At 38.8% G+C, this 18,159-nt stretch overlaps 1 protein-coding gene across 4 annotated transcripts in view; it reads left to right on the forward strand.

The window, feature by feature from the left end:
- Positions 1-18,159, forward strand: part of Nebulette (LIM zinc-binding domain-containing Nebulette) — a 359,562-nt gene that overhangs the window by 320,699 nt on the left and 20,704 nt on the right. For 2 of the 4 annotated variants that reach the window (XM_035441482.1, XM_027405281.2), the window contains exon 5: positions 10,586-10,757. In XM_035441482.1, coding sequence (XP_035297373.1) covers positions 10,586-10,757 — 172 coding nt within the window. Of the gene's footprint in view, positions 1-5,528; positions 5,622-8,345; positions 8,439-9,557; positions 9,663-10,585; positions 10,758-13,986; positions 14,080-15,119; positions 15,270-18,159 lie in introns of all 4 variants that reach the window. The other 2 variants (XM_035441480.1, XM_035441481.1) reach the window with 2 other exon arrangements.

An 18,159-nucleotide genomic window follows, 5' to 3' on the forward strand; every position in this document is an offset into this window, starting at 1 on the left:
AATGCTGTAGGAGAAATTTCTCCCATTTACTGCTTGACATGAACAATAGATAATCCTTGTCCTTTCAGGAGGGAGGGTGTTTATCTGTGTGCATTTCATATATTTAGTTTCTTGCCATGGGTGTGGGAAATGATGCTTTCCTTAACATTCATCCCCCAAATCATCTCTTCACCTCTAGTCATGGAGACACAACCTTCCAGAACTTTCCTTTAAGCCATCCAAATAGAACTGCTTTCATGACATGCATCAGGGCTAACTCAGAGTAAGGTAGTATCCTGAGCATGTGACTGGGTGGTGGTTTCTGTTGGAAAAGGAATTCCAGGAGGGGCAAGGTGATGTGTACTTTAATACAAAATTATAAAAACTGTTCAGAGTGCTAGTGCAGTCAAATCTTTCTGCCATGAAGGAAGTCTTGTCCTGAGGATGACAGCTAGAGAGAGGACCTGGAGGTTGAGGTCTGGCTTAGAGTGAATTACATTTTGTTCCGTTTAGTGGGACTCTGAATCATGCTCTACTTGAGTCTGGCCAAGAAGTTAGTTTGGGGAAGATAAGTAAACTGTTGCATCCCTTCACTTTGCAATGACAGTGTCTGAAATGCACCCATCAATGTCATCAGCTACAAATGTTCTATAGTGAGTATGATGTCTAGTAATTCCCTTTCAGGGAAATGACTGTGCTGTTTTTATTTAGCATCTTGAAAAACAAAAATACTCAATTTTAATGTGCTGGGCTTTTCACCACAAGAAAACCACACAAAGCAGTGCAGTATGTCATCTTTTCTCCCTCAGTCTTTTCTAGCAAACAATAAATGCACAGTTCTGTGTCTCCGAGGTTGGGCTATAACCCTCTACTTAATATTCTAATGGAAACTTGGCCTTTCAAGATCATCCTGATCTGTCAAACCAGGAGGTGATTCACTAACATTTCAACATCCCGACATTTTCCACCTCTGAGGACAAGCCTTTTTGCTATTAGCTCTCTGTGCTAAGATCTGTTTTTGAATCTCATTAGAGGAAACCTGTCTCAGTGAACTTTCCATTTAACTATTTTGGATCTGAGTTGAGACTGGCCTCTCTTTACTCACTTAAATCCACAGATATTAAGATGGGTGATACCTGAGACTTTGAGGGACTAGTGCTCTATGCCAGCCTAGATCTTAGCTTTAAGTATTACCAAGTGATTTCTCAAACCCATTTACTGTAGATTTAAATCTTTGATAAATTTCAGTGTGCACTTCCCATTCTTACACAGTTAGGTTCTCTTTGCCTAGAGTTTAGTCTTCTGTGAGTTTTAGATACAAAATGCCACCTAAAAGGGAAGACCTTGCTAGTTTGTTTTCTTGCTCCATGTATTATCATGTTTCCAGTTGATTTTTCTCTTAAGTAAATCTACTTGAAGGGGAAATTAGTGGATGGAATTAATGTCAGGTTACAGGGTGTGCTAGTTACAGCTTTCCATGGTGTGATCAAACACCTGACAAGAAGCCACTTAAAGGAGGAAAGACCATTTTGGCGCTTGGTTTGAGGGACTGCAGTCCATCATGGTGGGGAACACTGGATTGCAGGCTACTGTGTGGCAAGGGAGTGTGGTGCCTGCATATATCTCAGCACTTCACCAGGAAACCAGAACTAGGGTGCTGATAATTCTAGTCAGCAACCCCCAATTGGACCAATTACTGCCTATGTGTAAAGTTTCCCAGACTCCCAGGAAAATGCCATTAGCTGGCAGAGGATGTGAAGAGACATGAGCCTCTTCCCTTTCTCTTTTTTGTAGCCACATTTTTTTTTGTTGTTGTTCTATTTGATTACCTGTGTGCTCCCAGTAAGATATCAATATTTGCAAGACTTGGGATAATTCAATTTGATTTTTACCTTTAAATGCATGTTAAATTCTAATTAACACATTAATAAATAGAACTGCTTCTCAGATAGAAAATAATATATCATTATATTAAGATAATTTCCAAGACATGTTGTATATATGTTTAATTATAAAGCTTTTGGTTATAAGCAATGATTGTTTATATTAACTGAAGGATGCATATAGTGATTGATAGATATGAATTTATTTGTACTTCAGAATAAAGAACCCAGAAAGCATGAGGAAATAAGAAACCATTTCCTACTAACGGGGATATAATATTGGAACAAAAAATCCAATTATACAGCAGTGACAATAGAAGAATTCTTAACTATCTTAAGCTTTGGGTAGAATAAATTAACTATATTTTAAAATAAATTATTCAGGTGAAACACAAAGAAGGAATTAAACATGTAACAAGCATTTCAGATCCTCCCAAGCTAAGGAGAGCTAAATAAAACCAGAACTGCAATGTGATCATGTTTCCTTAAGTGTTTTTTTTCTGTATTATTAAAATACCATACATGATGGGAGCACAGCACCTGCATAGGTGAAATCTCATTACAGTGAATGTCACTGTGTGGGGCATTTCTTGGAAGTGGAGATAACATTCCATACTGCTTCTTCTTGGGCTTTTTTTTTTTTTTTAACTGAAGGTCTGCTCTGTTTGGGCTCTAGGGGGAATTCAGTGAGTGAGACAGACTACAAGTGGTTGTGGGTAGTCTTAAGGCCTCTAGGAGAAACAGGGCATAAATTGCTATTATGCATTGTCTTACATACTGTCACAGTGATTTGTATTTGTTTACTAGTTACTATTTTTTGAATACCTGATAAGTACTATCTTTTTTAACCATAAGCAATAATTTCAAAGTGTTCTGGAAATGCAGAGGAGGAATAGTATGTCACGGAGGGTGGGGCAGGGGAGGGACAGTCTTGGAGAAGGAACAACACTGCAGTCTTGTCTTAGAGACTCAAGAATGATTTCAGGTTGCTTTTGTGAGGAAGGGTCTTCCTGGTAGAGAAGACTAAAATTTTCAGGACCCAAGCCTATTCAAGAGGGAGAGGACTTAAGTGATGAGTTCTTGGGAGGAAGAGCGGCAGGAGGCGATGGTGGGGCAGGAGTTGCAATACCAAGCATAAGACTGTAGTATGGAGAGTCCCTAGTGTTGAATGGAGAGTCCCATTCAAGAGTATGTTAACAGCCCCAGTATTGCTCAGTCTTTGATTTAGTGATTAAATTGTTTTATTCAACAACTACTTCTCCTCATTCTCCTCCCCAAAACAGGTTGTTAGTTGTCCATTTATGATAGAAACAATACTCTGTAGTTGGTTGTTTTTACACTTTGGGCTATTTGGAGGCCTGCCAACCAGCTCCCCAAAAATATATGGAGTCTTATTCTGTCCTATGAATGCCCAGCCTTACCTTGGGTTATTTCTAGCCACCTCTTCTTAATTTAAATTATCCCATCTGCCGTTTGCTTCTGGGCTTTTATCTTTTTCTATTTTATATGCCTTTCTTTACTTCTTACTCTATGACATGCTGTGTAGCTGGGTGGCTGGACCCTGGTGTACTCTTTCCTTCTCTTCTTCTCACTCCTTGATCTTATCTCTTCCTCTCCTATTTATTCTCTCTGCCTGCCAGTCCTGCCTGTCCTCTCTTTCATGCCTAGCTATTGGCCATTCAGCTTTTTATTAATTAGACCAATCAGGTGTTTCAGACAGGCAAAGCAACACAGCTTCACAGAATTAAATAAAAATAACATAAAAGAATGCAATGCATCTTTGCATCATTAAACAAATGTTCCACAGCATAAACAAATGTAACACATATTAAACTAATATTCCACAACAATACTCTCTTAACTTGATTTGAAAACAATAAGGGTATAATATCATAGATGCTATAGAATTTACATGGTGTGCCATGCATGACAGTGACAGAATCCAGGTTGTTTAGTTAACACTGAAGTGGTGGAGAGGAACATGGACCCTAGAGAACTGATAGGTTTTATTCCAGCTCTGGACTTTGTTATATACTCTTCATAGACTGCTACCTATAAAATTTCCTTTCCTACAAAGCAAAGATTAGAGTACCAAAGAGATATTACATTTAAAGTACATGTCAAATTGATGAATAGGAGAATTAGGACAAGAGTCTCCCATTCAATTGATATCTGGGTTTTCATGAGCTGGCAATTGTAGCTTCTTCCTGTCAGCAATGCAGCTCCACAAATCTTTAGTTCAAGCTCTAACATAAATGATATTTCCACCAATAAAGATTACTTGAAACATTTCTCATTGTAACTCTATCACTCCCATCCAGAGAACTTGCCTAAACTCTTACATGCAACAGTAAAATGAATGTCACTCCTTCTGGAGAAGGTACATTGGAAGAAATACATCTCTTTCCATTTATTTTTCAGGCTTCTCAAATTTTTCTTCATTTTCATGTTCTTTCATAAGAGTTTGCTTTTCAAGAGCAAGGTCTATGTAAGCCCTAAGGCTGAATTTAAACTCTGAAAATGCACTGACTGTCACTGCACAGCTCCTTGCAAAAAGGATTTTCTCTCTCAGCTCTACCTCAGTTGTCAGAACTCTCAGCAGACATGTCATCCCATTGCTCTGTGTTTGATACTCTTTTATTTCTCGAGATGTTGTGGAATTGTTGGCACAGTTGACTGTGGATAGTGAAGTCATCTCCCTTTTCTTCCCTCATCTAAGAAAGATCTCTATGCAGAGGCCAGGTCATGTTCTGTAAGTGTTAGGTCCAGTGTCAGGCCCTCCAACACTAGAACTTGGAGAGAAACGAGGTCCCTGTGAGGAAGGGTAGTAGAGGCAGTATACCCCTGAAGTAGAGGCGAGGGATTTTTGCCACCTTTGTTCTCAATGCTTTGAGTGATGGCAAGAGTCTATATTTAATGTGACTTGTTATTAAATGATGATGAAAATAAATAATTTTAAACATAATATGGCAGTTTAGTAAACATTGCTTTAATGTCAAGAATCGGTGAACTCACAGAAGGGATGATTCCTTATTACTGATGAGAGCAAATAATTAGTCATCAATAAATTATATAGTGTAAAAATTGGCAACGAAAGGAATAATGTAGAGAGCGTTTGACAAGGAAAAGCTAGGGGACTAGGGTCTCAAGAATTTGAGATCTGGAAGAAGTGAACACAAAGCCCTCCCCCTACACAAGCAGCTAGTTCCAATGGATACTTGCTGAGAAAGAGAAAAATCAGCTGTGTCTAATGCAGTATCAAGCACATTATAGGCCAGGCTCTGTGACCACAAGTAGCTGGCCAACATGGCAGATTCCATGTTTGTTGTTTTTTTGTTTGCTTGTTTGTTTTATGTGTATTTGTTTTATTTTGTTTTGGTATTTTTAGTTTTATTGCTTTTTTGTTTCTTTGGGGTTTTTTTTGAGGGAAAATGACATGAAGTGGGTAGGTAGGGAGGTGGGGAATGTTTGGGAGGCAGAGGATGGGAAGAATATGATAAAAATCCATTGTATGAAAAAATTTAAGTAATTTAAAGTGCATATTGGTATCATGTGGGAAATGATAAAATACTAATGATCTGTGACATGTGACATTTCCTTTAATATGTTCCAGTGGTAAACATTTATTTCCCTTGATTCCAAACTGCCTTATGCTTTGTTCCCCAGCTCCAGTATAAAGACCAAAACTATAAGGCCACGCCAGTAACCATGACCCCAGAGATAGAGAGAGTGAGGAGGAACCAGGAGCAGCTGAGTGCGGCAAGTCATTCTGTTTTCTTTCATGCTTTATCTGACATGATGTAGTTTTCTTTTTAAAAGGGACTTTGGAAGTCAGTGGCCCTCTATACATTTGGGAAAGCTTTCACACATTCAAACGTTGAAGGGCATGAAGTATGACCCTTGTGTGAGTCAAGGAGTTTGCATCACACTTTCTTACTCAAGAGGTCTTCATTAAGCATCCCAGGCTTTGTCCTGGTCACTGGGACACAAAGATCCATAAGAGCCACATCTTTCCATTGTGAAACTTCTAGTTTGCTGTTACATCTCTAAAAATGCATTTCTGTAAGAAGCTGGGAAGTAGAGAGGTTAATGGTTTGGAGGGGAAAACAGTATTAGAGATTGGGCAAGAGAAGACTTGCCTTGACAGGCATTCTATGATGCAGTGCCAAGACAGTGCTCCTTATAAGTGAAATGGAAGACACCAGCCAGTCATTTAATAATCCATTGTAGTAAATCAGTCCTAGTTAACAACCAAGATGGACCTCTGCTCTAAGTTAGCTTCCTTTTTTAATAGTACATGTGAATGCCTGAGCACAGCATTATTCATTTCTTTGACTGTTGGATGTGGAAAACTGAATTTCAAGGAGCCAGAGACCATGCCAAGAATTCATGGCAAGTTAGGGAAGATCTGGGACTTGAACTCAGGTCTCCTGGAATTTAGAAATCCCTTTAGGGGAACCCCAAGTAGTTACCTTTTACCCTTTGTCAACCCCCTCCTTTCCTTTAACTTTCCTCAATATCGAGGATAGCCTCTTTCTTGCAAAACTGGCATTTTGAAAGACTTTAAAATGTAAGAGTATGTGCTTTCAGGTGGAGGTCAATGTAGTGTATCTTTAATACCTCTGAAGGTAGATGAAGAAGTCAGGGGCATTTTAATGGTGGAAACTCGGGGGCCAGCAGCAGACTAAAGCACTTTCCCAGCCTGCCAAGGGGCCTTAATTCTGGTTCATTGTCATGGCATCATTCTTGTGTTTCTTTTTAAGGGTCTTCTCTTATCTCCATTGCTTTTCTTTGTAGAGTTTGTAGTTAGCTTTGACATGAAACAGACTGCTTTTAAGCATCATCATCAACACTTCTTGATCAGTTGAGTTCGGTCAACAGGAGGCCACTGTGTAAAAAGCAATAGTAGATTTGAGCTCCAGACCTTGTGGTAGTCACTTGGAGCCCTTTATACTATTTATGAAAATTCTTATATCTCCTCTATAGGTCAAATACAAAGGAGAGCTAAAACAGGCAACATCCATTTCGGATCTCCCAGAGTTGAAGAGAGTGAAAGAAAACCAGAAGAATATCAGTAATGTGTGAACATTTCAGTATTTATCATTTGTATTTAATGATATCAAATGTTTCAATATGCACATGAGGGAAGTGTATCAAGGTAGCAGGGTTCACATATCAGACATCCTGCATATCAGATATTTACATTATAATTCATAACAACAGCAAAACTACAGTTATGTAGTAGCAACAGAATAATTTTATGTGTGGGGGTCACCATAACATGAGAAGCTATATTAAATGGCCTCAGTATTAGGCAGGTTGAGAACCACTGTACTAGAGAGATGTCGCATCTGAGTTGATAGCCTCAGTTGCCTGGCAGCTTCTTCGGAGGACAGTATCAGGGTGGTAGGTGCTGCAGTCTGCAGGGCTGTATTATGATGACTGTCTCGAAATTTGTGGTATTTCCTCCTCATTATATTTTCATGCTGGTGACTGCTGTGGTTGCCTACGAAGACTGGGGTAGTTTCTGGCATCTTGGTCCTTCAGTCTAGCTTGCTCTGCTTCCTACCTGCCTGAGTTCTTGCTTGTCAGGCCCCTCCTGGCCATTTCTCTCACTTGTGATGATTATTACTATGTTTCTAGGGGAAAATGGTGAAGTATGTGTGGTTGACTGGATATAACATGTTAAATGGACTAGTTAATAGGCTCTTGGCCCAAGGCAGCATTTTTACTTAGACTCGTGGACTACTCTAGATCCCTCTGTTTATATAACACACCCACAGTTCACTGAGAGCACCCTTTTAGGAAGTCATTAACATACAGAGTGGGCTCCTTGGAAGAGGAAATTCAGAAATCTAGTAATCTTCAAAGACATCTTTTATGCCTAAAACTCAGAAAGCAGTTTGACTAATTTATGAGTCAAAGGCAGGTTATCATTTGCTACTTTTCCTAAGAGTTTTTTTTTTGGAGGAGGAGATACTAATTTCTTCCCAGTCATACTTGATAGGACACTATGATTATAAAGAAGGGATATGGTTAGTGAAAAGGAGGAATGGAATAGAGGGAAACATGATGTCTTCTCATGGTTTTCCATGGTACCTTGTGAAATACATCCATTCAGGGCTCTGTTGTAGTTAATTTCTGAGAAAACACAGCTATGTGATACCATTCTATTCAAACAAGACTTGTAATATCCACAAAGCATCTCTTCTCATACCAATCTGTGATTAAAGGCTCACTCCAGGCTTACTGGTGATCTGGTTGAGCTTATCCACAGTGATTGAGAAGAAGTACACTGCTATGCCAAAATGAAATAGATGCTCCAAGATGAAAGCATTTCAAGTCCCTTCCTCTGCCCTCTCCTCCTTTTCTCCTTTGCTTTAATGAGTTCCAGTCTTTGGCTAGCCCTTTATTAAATATGATGTGATTGTTTTTTTGTTAAACTGATTCACAATCTTCTGGTTTTCTTCTCTGAAATGGTAGGTTTATTATAAAGGTCAACTTGGAAAGGCTACTGCTTTAAGCGTAACTCCTGAAATGGAAAGAGTAAAGAAGAATCAAGAAAATATTAGTTCGGCAAGTGGTTTTAATTCATTTTGAACAATTGCAAAGGATGAATCCTTTACAGTGTACTTGTATTGTTTATTGTCTTATAAATAAAATTTATTTCCAATAAACACATACGCGGTCACAGATGAATTTCAAAAGCTCTCACTATGTACATTTACATTTTCGTGAAATCCCTTATTAATATTCCCAGATGTGACTGATAGTTGTACCTATAGTTTATTAAGCCATGATTCATGTTATTTTATCCAGTATTTTTGAAATTGACCAAGTCTTTGATGTATAAGTTAAAAAAATTGTCATTGTATTGATGTGCTTCACTGAACATAAGTTGTTAAATGTTTTCAACAAAAACAAATTTAGAAATGAGTAATTCAAAATAAGAAGATAAAAAGTTTAGTGCATTTAATATAGAATTTAGTTAGTAGGGAAAATGGTCCACAGTGAGCACACATTGCCTGAGTGAATTCCAGGGCTCCAGGGCTCCACTGCAGAAATCCTTCAAATGCCCACAGATCTGAATATCGGGCCCCACTCACTGCATACCCAGCAGATCTCCATGCCTGGGGGCAGCATATGGGACTCATAATTGACAGCTCTGTCATAGCATTCCTGCCCAGGGAGATTGGGCATATTCAACATCAATTGTCTTTAAGCTATAGCTGCCCAGAAGAAAACATAGATCTGTTCCTGGTTGTTCCCCATTCTCTAGTGAGGGAAAAAAAGTAAAGAAAATCAGAAGACGTCTCGTGTGCCTCCCTCAGCACTCTCAGAGCAAAAAATTGCTTAGCAACAGAAAATACATTCAGGCTCTAGTCCATGTTGTATCTGCCCTGTTTAAATGTGTGAAGCAGGTTTACTGGTAGTTATTACTGACTGTTGGGCACACATGTTTATTTCCTGCTGACAGCTTTAAGTCCTTTATGCACTACTTTTAAGGGAAATCATCACCAGTGTAATTTTAAGTAACTAATCTGGAACAAAATGTAATCCCATGAAAGAAAAGTTACCTGGGAAATAATTTTGGTAGGTCATACATGACTTACCCATTTGAAAAGCTTTACGATATTATGCAGTTTTTAGATTATAGCTATCCAGTTTCATGGATGTCTGCTGTTTCTTTTGTAGGTGAAATACACGCAGGACCACAAACAAATGAAAGGTAGACCATGTCTGATCTTAGAAACACCTGCTTTGAGACATGTTAAAGAAGCACAAAATCATGCTTCCATGGTAGGATGTGACAGATCGTTGTCTCCATGACTTAAACATACTAAGGAATGGCAAGACCTGTGTTTGGATGGCATTGGTTCACTATTAATCTGGACAACTAACAAAGCATGGGATTGTGAATGAGCCCTTGGGGGGGGCACAGTGTTATTATTACACAGAAATGTAATGAAAATGTTTATTCTAATAAAATAATTTCCCCTCAATTATTTTTGGTGTGCTTTTATTTCTAACTTGATTACTATAAATACATTTGTGAATGACATTTATCTAGACTCTGGTTTTTACTTACTTTTTAAAGACCTATTTTGGTATATTTGCATATTATAAAGAATATTTTGAGTGTATGTCAAAAGCAGTTTTGTGTCAAATTTTTTAACAAAAAATTCACCCATTTAAGTGAATTTAGTTTAAGCTAGTGTAATTTCAGAGTGTTATAATTATTGCCCTCTTTGAATTTCAGAACATAAAATGAATGTATGTCATATACACAATTTTAATAATTTTATATGAAAAATTTACATAATATATACAACTCTCTTAATCTAATTTTAAGTAGCACTGTCATATTGAAGAATTATGCTCAAATAACTTGTCACTATTGTATATTGCAGGTGAAAGATAGGAAATCAATTTGTAGTCAAATTGTGTGTTTCAGGAAGTAACTAATGTTTTAAAGTAATTGTCTTTTATACCTTACTAATATACAGGTTTACATATCTTTTAAAGGAGATGCTCTTTATAGTGTTTAAAAATATAAAATTATTGGTGCTTGATTTCTGATGTTGTTTTTGGAGTATTTGGGCAAGCATATCATACTGTATTATATTTATGATATATAACAACGGAGGTGCACTTTATGTGGTCTATCGTTTTATGAGACAATCAGGAATTTCAGTTTGAATTGAATTCTTTTTCTTTTTCAGGTCAAATATCATGAAGATTTTGAGAAGACAAAGGGGAGAGGCTTCACTCCTGTTGTGGATGATCCTGTGATGGAGCGGGCGAGGAAGAACACCCAGGTTGTGAGCGATGCTGCCTATAAAGGTGTCCAGCCTCATGTCGTGGAGATGGACAGGAGACCTGGGATCATCGTTGGTAAGTGTGGGGTCTTCTCATGGATATGCATGGTCAAAAGGCTAGGCCTGCTTCTGGAACTTGCTTCCGTGTTCATCTGACCTCACAGGATTGATGTAAATTCCAACTTGATCACAGGTAAAATGCTCTGGCATGGTGCTGACAGGGATCCAGAAAATTCAGATAATAGTATGGCCTATACTTTCTATTCTTGAAAGTTCTGTTTAATACTGCCTTGTTAAACAGCATCATCCCAGAGAGGAGCAAATTATAATGGTTGAACATTCGGCTTCCTTTAGCCTGTGTACTTGCTTGGTAAAAGTGTTACACCATAGACATCATGTACATGGGAGACAGAATAGTCCTTTCCCACTTACATCTTTTTGTCATCAAACAGAGGGTCTGATGGTATTCTGTAACATGAACAGTTTGTGGTTTTGTGGTTCTGAACTAGGATATTTGGGGGCTGCTAGAAAGCCTGGTTATTTAGAGGGGAGCTCTCTCCTCATTGTGTCTTTTTTCTTCCATTCAGTCCAGGAAAATCCTAGGGGATGTGACTTGAGATATCAGCAGAAATCAGACTGAAGGATAAGCAGGCTGGAAAGGAAACTCTGAGCCTTGTTTCTTTTGCTGTAGTTAGCCTCCGAAGTTTTATACTTACTCCAGCTGCGTTGCTCACTGTGTAGTTTCTTTAACCATTGCTGTGATCACACACACACACACACACACACACAGCTTAAGGAAGGAGTCATTTTGATTCACAGTTCGAGGGCATAGTCTGGCCCATGCGGTTATGGTGGGAGTACCTGCGGTCCATTGCATCCATGACTAGGAAGCACTGAGTGATGACTGCTTATACTCAGCTCTCTTTCTCCATTTTATACACTTCAGAGCCACAACTCATAAAATGGTGCCACCTGCATTTAGGATGGGTCTTCCCACCTCAACCTAATCCAGATAACCCCTCACAGGTGTGTCCAGAGATTTGCCTCCTTAAAGGCTTTATATTCTGTCAAATTGACAGCCAATCCAAGCTATCACAGAGAGGTTTTGGCAACCATGGCTTATACTTCTCTGTAACCTCACTGTTAGGTTACCTTCTTCTTGAGGGGAAGAGCTCTGTTTGAGAGTCACAGCAGTGAAAGGGCGTGGAGAGGTGAGTTGGATGGGGAAGCATTTATTTGACAGAGTAACATTTAAGTCTAAAGTGAGTGAGGGCTCACTTTATTAATCTGAAGTGCATGATCCAAGTCACAAGGGCCCTGAGTGACTTGGATCATTACCAAAGGGAAACAGTATTTTCCAAAGAAACTCTCCAGACCTATTTGAAGGCTATTAGTAGCTTTGCTCATTTTCTCAGGTTGATGACTTAAAGGGGTCATAGTAAGATGGATGAATGAATTATGATGTTTTCAGTAAAAGTGATGCAGAAGTGGAGAGTTTCATTGATTTGTGCTAATAACTCATAGGACGGAGTGGTGTGATTCATCTCACCCTGGGGTCTTACAAAGATCAGGGACCAGGAATGATGGTGAAATCATTGCTAAAAACTATGAAACTGTCTAGACAGGGCTCTCAGAGTTAGTATTTATAGTATTTTCTATAGCAGTTATCACTGCTTTTAAAATATAGATTTATAACTAAAATTATTTATTCAGGGTAATCTAGGAGTCAGTTTCTTCTTACAGGGAAAAATCAGTGTCCATGAAGACTTGCTTATAAAGTCATAAAATGAAATACATTTGACCAACACTAAACTGCCCAGTGAGACAGGGACTACACCATGCATGGAAATACAAATTCATATATTTGCTGGTTAATGCAGATCAAGATAGTTAGTGCTGGTCCTATTTTTGTTGTGGGGCTCTGCTGCTTATTGGTTGGATGAACTTGGCAGAGCTCTCTGACCAACCTGAGCCTCAGGTTCCTTACCTATGAAATGATAACAACAACAGTACCTAGAGTAGTATATATGATGCTTCAATGAGATAGGTCCTGACAGAACAGTGCTTGTGTATACTCCACAGTGTATAATAGCTAAGAAACTCTGCTTTTAGTTTGCTGTTTCTTTAGTCTCTCGTCATTTCTCCCATAACTGGGTACCTACTTCCCAGTTGTTTATCACTGGACAGCCCTCTTAGGTCCAACCATTGTAACAACAAATGCATTCAGAAATTCTATAATTTGAGCTTTGCCTGCAGCTACAATAAAAGTAGGGCATATTGGCCTCCATCTTTGTTAGTCAGATGTCTGCAATTGTGACAAACTACTTGAGAAATCAACTTAAAAGAGGACCGTGTTCATTTGGCTGACAGCATGAGGTTTTAGCCCATTGTCATTTGGCTCTGTTGATTTTGGATCTGTAGCAGTAGCAGAACAGTATAGTGCCATCAGAGTGTGTGACAGAGGAAGACAGCCACTGGGAAGCAATGGAGACTTGGGTGGGCTTGTCCAAGATCTTCTTAGAGGGAACTTCCCAATTACCTAACTCCTCTCACCAGTGAGAGGTGTCTTAACATTTCTACAGCTTTGAATAATGTCATAGGCTTGTGAAGCAGTCTTCAATACATAGACCTTTGGGGGACACTTCAGATATAAACTATGGCAACATGCCATCAAAACACAGAAGTAAACTGAGTTTTGGTTCATTGAGGGCAGCAACCATGTTTATTTATTCATGCCTCCGTGCCCCCATCCCTCATGGTTCCTTTAGAATCGGTGATAAAGGTGTCCTACATTGCTTTATTTGCTCCCACAGACCCTAGTCTTGGAATGAAAACTGAACCTACCATTTGCCTACATTTCCAACATTCTTTCCTGTTACACTGAGAGAACAGTTTTAAACACAACCATTTCTGTCATTTCCCATGAATACTCGGGTGTCTATAGGCAGGAACATCAAGCACATGTTCACTGTTCTTGGGAGGAGCACAGAAGTACAGAGGTTTGGGATGCTGTAAGAAACAATATGGCAGCCATATGTGAATCTGCCTTGGGCTGTGTCACATGGTGCTTTATGGAGACACCCATGCTGGACTGTGAAGAAACTAGGCTACTCAAATTTGATGACAAACTTTCCTTGGCAGCTACATATGAAAGTGAGGCCTCCACCCCACCCCTGCTTCCCACTGTTCTCTGGGCTCTGAAGTGCACTGGGCCACTTTTAGCATATTGCCTTTGCTTGAGTGACTTCCATGCTGAATTTTCAAAGCCCCTTCTTGATCTCTTGGTTTCTTCCTTTTGGTGAAAGACCTCAAAGTGTGGCGAACAGACCCTGGCTCCATCTTCGACATTGACCCCCTGGAGGACAATATTCAGTCTAGAAGTCTCCATATGCTCTCTGGTATTGTTTGAGTTCCTCTCTGTTTCCCTGGGCTTTGTCATGAATGTTAATGATGATGAATTATAGACTTGCACTGTGGCAAACATGCCATGGAAATTGAAAGCTGAAAATTCAGAAAACCCAAGAAATGTACTATGTCACTTAAAAATAACATTAGTTATTTATGAAAACAAAACTTACCAAGGAACTTGGAAATAAATCCTACATTAGTTTGTCCTAGATTCACTTAAAATGGTGTCTAGAGCATACTTACATTTGCCTTTCATTGGCAAATATGATTCTATAGGCTTTCTGGGACTACAGATCTAGTTATTTGGATTGCAAAGAGCTTCTGAGACAGAAAGGAGATTTGTTTCATGAAATTGAGTATTATAATATTTTAGAGTCAGGTTTCAAAAATTACACATAGAAAAACAGTGAGGTTTCTCTACAGCATCATGCTTGCTTTACAATTAAAGCTTCAGGTGTTTAGCATTTATCTCCTAATTCTTATACAATAAAAATGGGTAGTTCCCATAGAGGCTTATTTGACTGTTAGCTTAGATGACATGTCTGTCATTAAAGGGGGAAGATGAGTGATTTGGTATAGTTACAGCATGGCTAAACATTTAGACTTTTAAGCCATGTTTAGCAAATGTGGTCTGAAAATTACTGTCTAATTTCACAGTCTCAAAAGAATCAAAATATAAGTACTATGTACGCAGGGCTACTTGAAAGCAAGTATTTAAAGCGGATGTTCACTTGCAAAGAAATTGTTTTACTTTTCTAATGTTTTCTTAGTTTTTGTCCATCTCTTATCCCTTGTGTCTCTTAAAAAGCAAACAAACAAACCCAAAAGACTAAATGAGAAGAAATATCTTTTAGGTCCTGTATGGATGTGATGCAGTCCATGCTAAGTCTGGGGATGGTTGACCAGAACCTTAGAGTAGCAGAGATTAGGAGTTAGTATTTAATCAGGGATTGTTTTTGCTTTCCTGTGAAGTTTTATCTGTTATCTCAGTCACTCATTCATGTGTCTGAATGTTCTCCCTCTGATGTAGAAAAGGCGAGTCAGTACCAGAGACACCTGTCTCGCTCTCATTCCAGCAGCACTTTTGGTACAGGTCTAGGAGATGACAAGTCAGAGATCTCCGAGCTCTACCCTAGCTTTTCATGCTGCAGTGAGGTGACAAGACCATCTGACGAAGGAGGTATCAAACTGCAGCTATTTAAAATTAACTCACCCCTCTGATGTGCACTGGAGTGTCTTTTACACACTTTCACCTTTGTACAAACAGCTTGGTTGTATTTGAAATTTGCAAAGTTAAGAATCTTTTACTTAAAGCTACTAATTTGGAGTTTTGCATGCTTCACTGTTGCCCATGTAATGGATCTGTATCAACAAAAGTATCCTGGGATTTTCTACAGGAGTGCATGACTGGAGTGTGTGTCATGGATAAATATATATATATATATATATATATATATATATATATATATATATGTATATATACAGTCTTAGTAGACACCAGAGTCTGGGTCGTTTCTGTATAAATTCCATTAGGGGAGAAAAATCAATCTTACAGTAACACTTGAGTGGGTAAGAGATTGCTATAAATTGGTGTGTGTTTAAATACTGATATATTTATTGAGTTAGAGCTTGTCAAAAAGAAATGGCATGTAACACTCACGATGTAAGGTTTCTTTTTTAAAGTAGAAAATACTGTTGGTTTTAATAATCATGTCTTTATTACAAACTCTACCCCTTTTCCTGTGCTTTTTATTTTCTGCATCCAAGCTAATGGATTGTGTCTAGAACTTTCAGTGAAATCCATTAGAATGTTACATGGCAGCTGAAGCTGACAAAGCTGTTATTAATGACAAGACTCAGTGCATTGGAAAGGCAAAGAGACAACTCAAATACTCTGAGTTTCCTTGTGAAAGGTCAGACTTCTGAAGTTGCTAGGTAGGCGTTTGAAGTTAATAGTTTAATACCTGGGGAAAATAAACATCATTTCCAAGGACAGCTGTTGTTATCAAGTCATTGTCTGTATTCATGACAATAACATATTAATGAACATAAAGTCAGTCATATTCTTTATAATTGTACTGTGAACTCAGTCTGGTTTGAGATTGCTGGAGGATTTGTTGGGGATGTAGGACTCCCTTTTTTACATCCTTTTTCCAATACAGAATCTTGCTATATATAAGCTCAGACTGGTCTCAATCTTGTGGTCTTCCTGTCTCAGCCTCTTGAGTGCTTAGATTGCAGGTACCTGTGAGATCATCCTCAGCACCCTTTTATGCAATTCCAAAGACAGAGTTACAAGCCACTTCTGCCTTATTGTAGATAAAAAGCCTATTGCTCACTTTCTTCTGGGTCTGGATCATTCACGAAGGGTTCTGTAACTGCTTCAATTATTTTTCTTCTTTTTGAGTGGGAGATATTGACTCTTCCTTTAGTGCTTTTCAAAGTTCTGAATATATGCACTAATGTTGATGCTTGATGAAATAAACACAAGAAGCACATTTAAGAACTAGTTTTGGTCAATGACATTTAACGTCACCCAGAGTGTTTGCTTCAGTGGTGACTCTTGTATCTCATGTGTGCACAACAATCCAGTTATCACTCATCTACTCATCAAACATACAATCTGCACCACTCAAGAACTTGGAACTGTAATACATTCTGTAGTGAACAGAAGAGACAGGGAACTGCTATGGGGGGCATAGGCTTTGGTAGGGGACCCTGATATTAAATAGCACAAAATGATACTAAACATATAAACAGTCAGTGATATGTGCAGATGGGTTGGCATCTACAGGATAGTTGACAGGTGACCATTTAGCCTTGACATTAGGGAGGAAAGTGGTTCTGACTGAGCAGAGGCTGTGACATTGACTCATTCAAATGGAAGTGTCAGCTAGACCATTAAACCATTAAAATTCAGAGACTGCACTGGACGTGTATTTGGAAGCCCTCTTCGAAGTCAATGATCTTGGATGACTCCACATAGACACAGAAAACTCAGAACTGCCCACTCCAGAAGCCTCAGCTCCTATCTTCATTAGTGAGAGATGCTCAGGTTAACCTGGGCCACTACTTTTTCTCTTCCAAGGCTGCAAAACCCACTTCTGTTAGCTGTGTGTTCTCTGTTCTTGCTTTTTAAAATCACTCTTGTGTTTTTATTCAAATGATTTCAAAAAGAGATTCCATTCCTATTTGAAGTTGAACCAAATGAGAAGATGTCTCTGTTGAGTAAAAAGCATAAACAAATATTCTTTTGCTTAAATTAGATGTTGAAGAATATAGCTAAAAATAACATGTAATCTTTCTGTCCCAGCCTTCTGTTTACTGAGATTATAGGCATTTGTGATCATGCTCATTTAGGAAGAAGTTTAAGATATTTGTTGATGGTCTGGAGAGAGAGTTCTGTGGATAAACCACTTGCCATGCAAGTAGGATGAGAACAGTTTGGGTCCCCAGAAACCACACAAATGTCCTATGGGTATGGTAGCCCTTTTATAATTCCAGCCTGAGAAGGCAGAGACAGGGAATCTTGGGAGCAGACTGGCTAGCTAGACAATATTGTTAAGTTCTGAGTTCAGGTGAAGAGTGATCGAGGAAGACTTCAGATGTGAACTTTGTCCTTCCACACACACATTCACCCAAGCACACAAGGACATGCACATAACACACACACACACACACACACACACACACACACACACACACACACACACACACAAGTGCAAACTGTTCGCTTGCTTGCTTATATGTTTCTCTAGTTAGTGAGTGAGTGGTGTTGGGGTGGAATCTTGGGCTTCTGACTTGCTAGGCAAGCACTCTACCACATACCCAGTTCAGAAATGTTATTTAAATTGAAGAGACTTTCTACTCTGAGCAAGGTGGCAAGAGGTAAGTTTTAGACAGGCAGTGATTGATGACTGGGTTGAAGAAGCCCTTGCAATGCAAATCGACTCTTTTGAGGTATTTTTTTTTTTCAGATTTTTTATTTGAATTAGAAACAAGATTGTTTTACATGATAATCCCAGTTCCCTTCTCCCTCCCATTCTCCCCTACCACCCCCTAACCAAAAC

The sequence above is a fragment of the Cricetulus griseus genome, chromosome 3 (genome assembly GCF_003668045.3).
Source record: "Cricetulus griseus strain 17A/GY chromosome 3, alternate assembly CriGri-PICRH-1.0, whole genome shotgun sequence".
Lineage (NCBI taxonomy): Eukaryota > Metazoa > Chordata > Mammalia > Rodentia > Cricetidae > Cricetulus > Cricetulus griseus.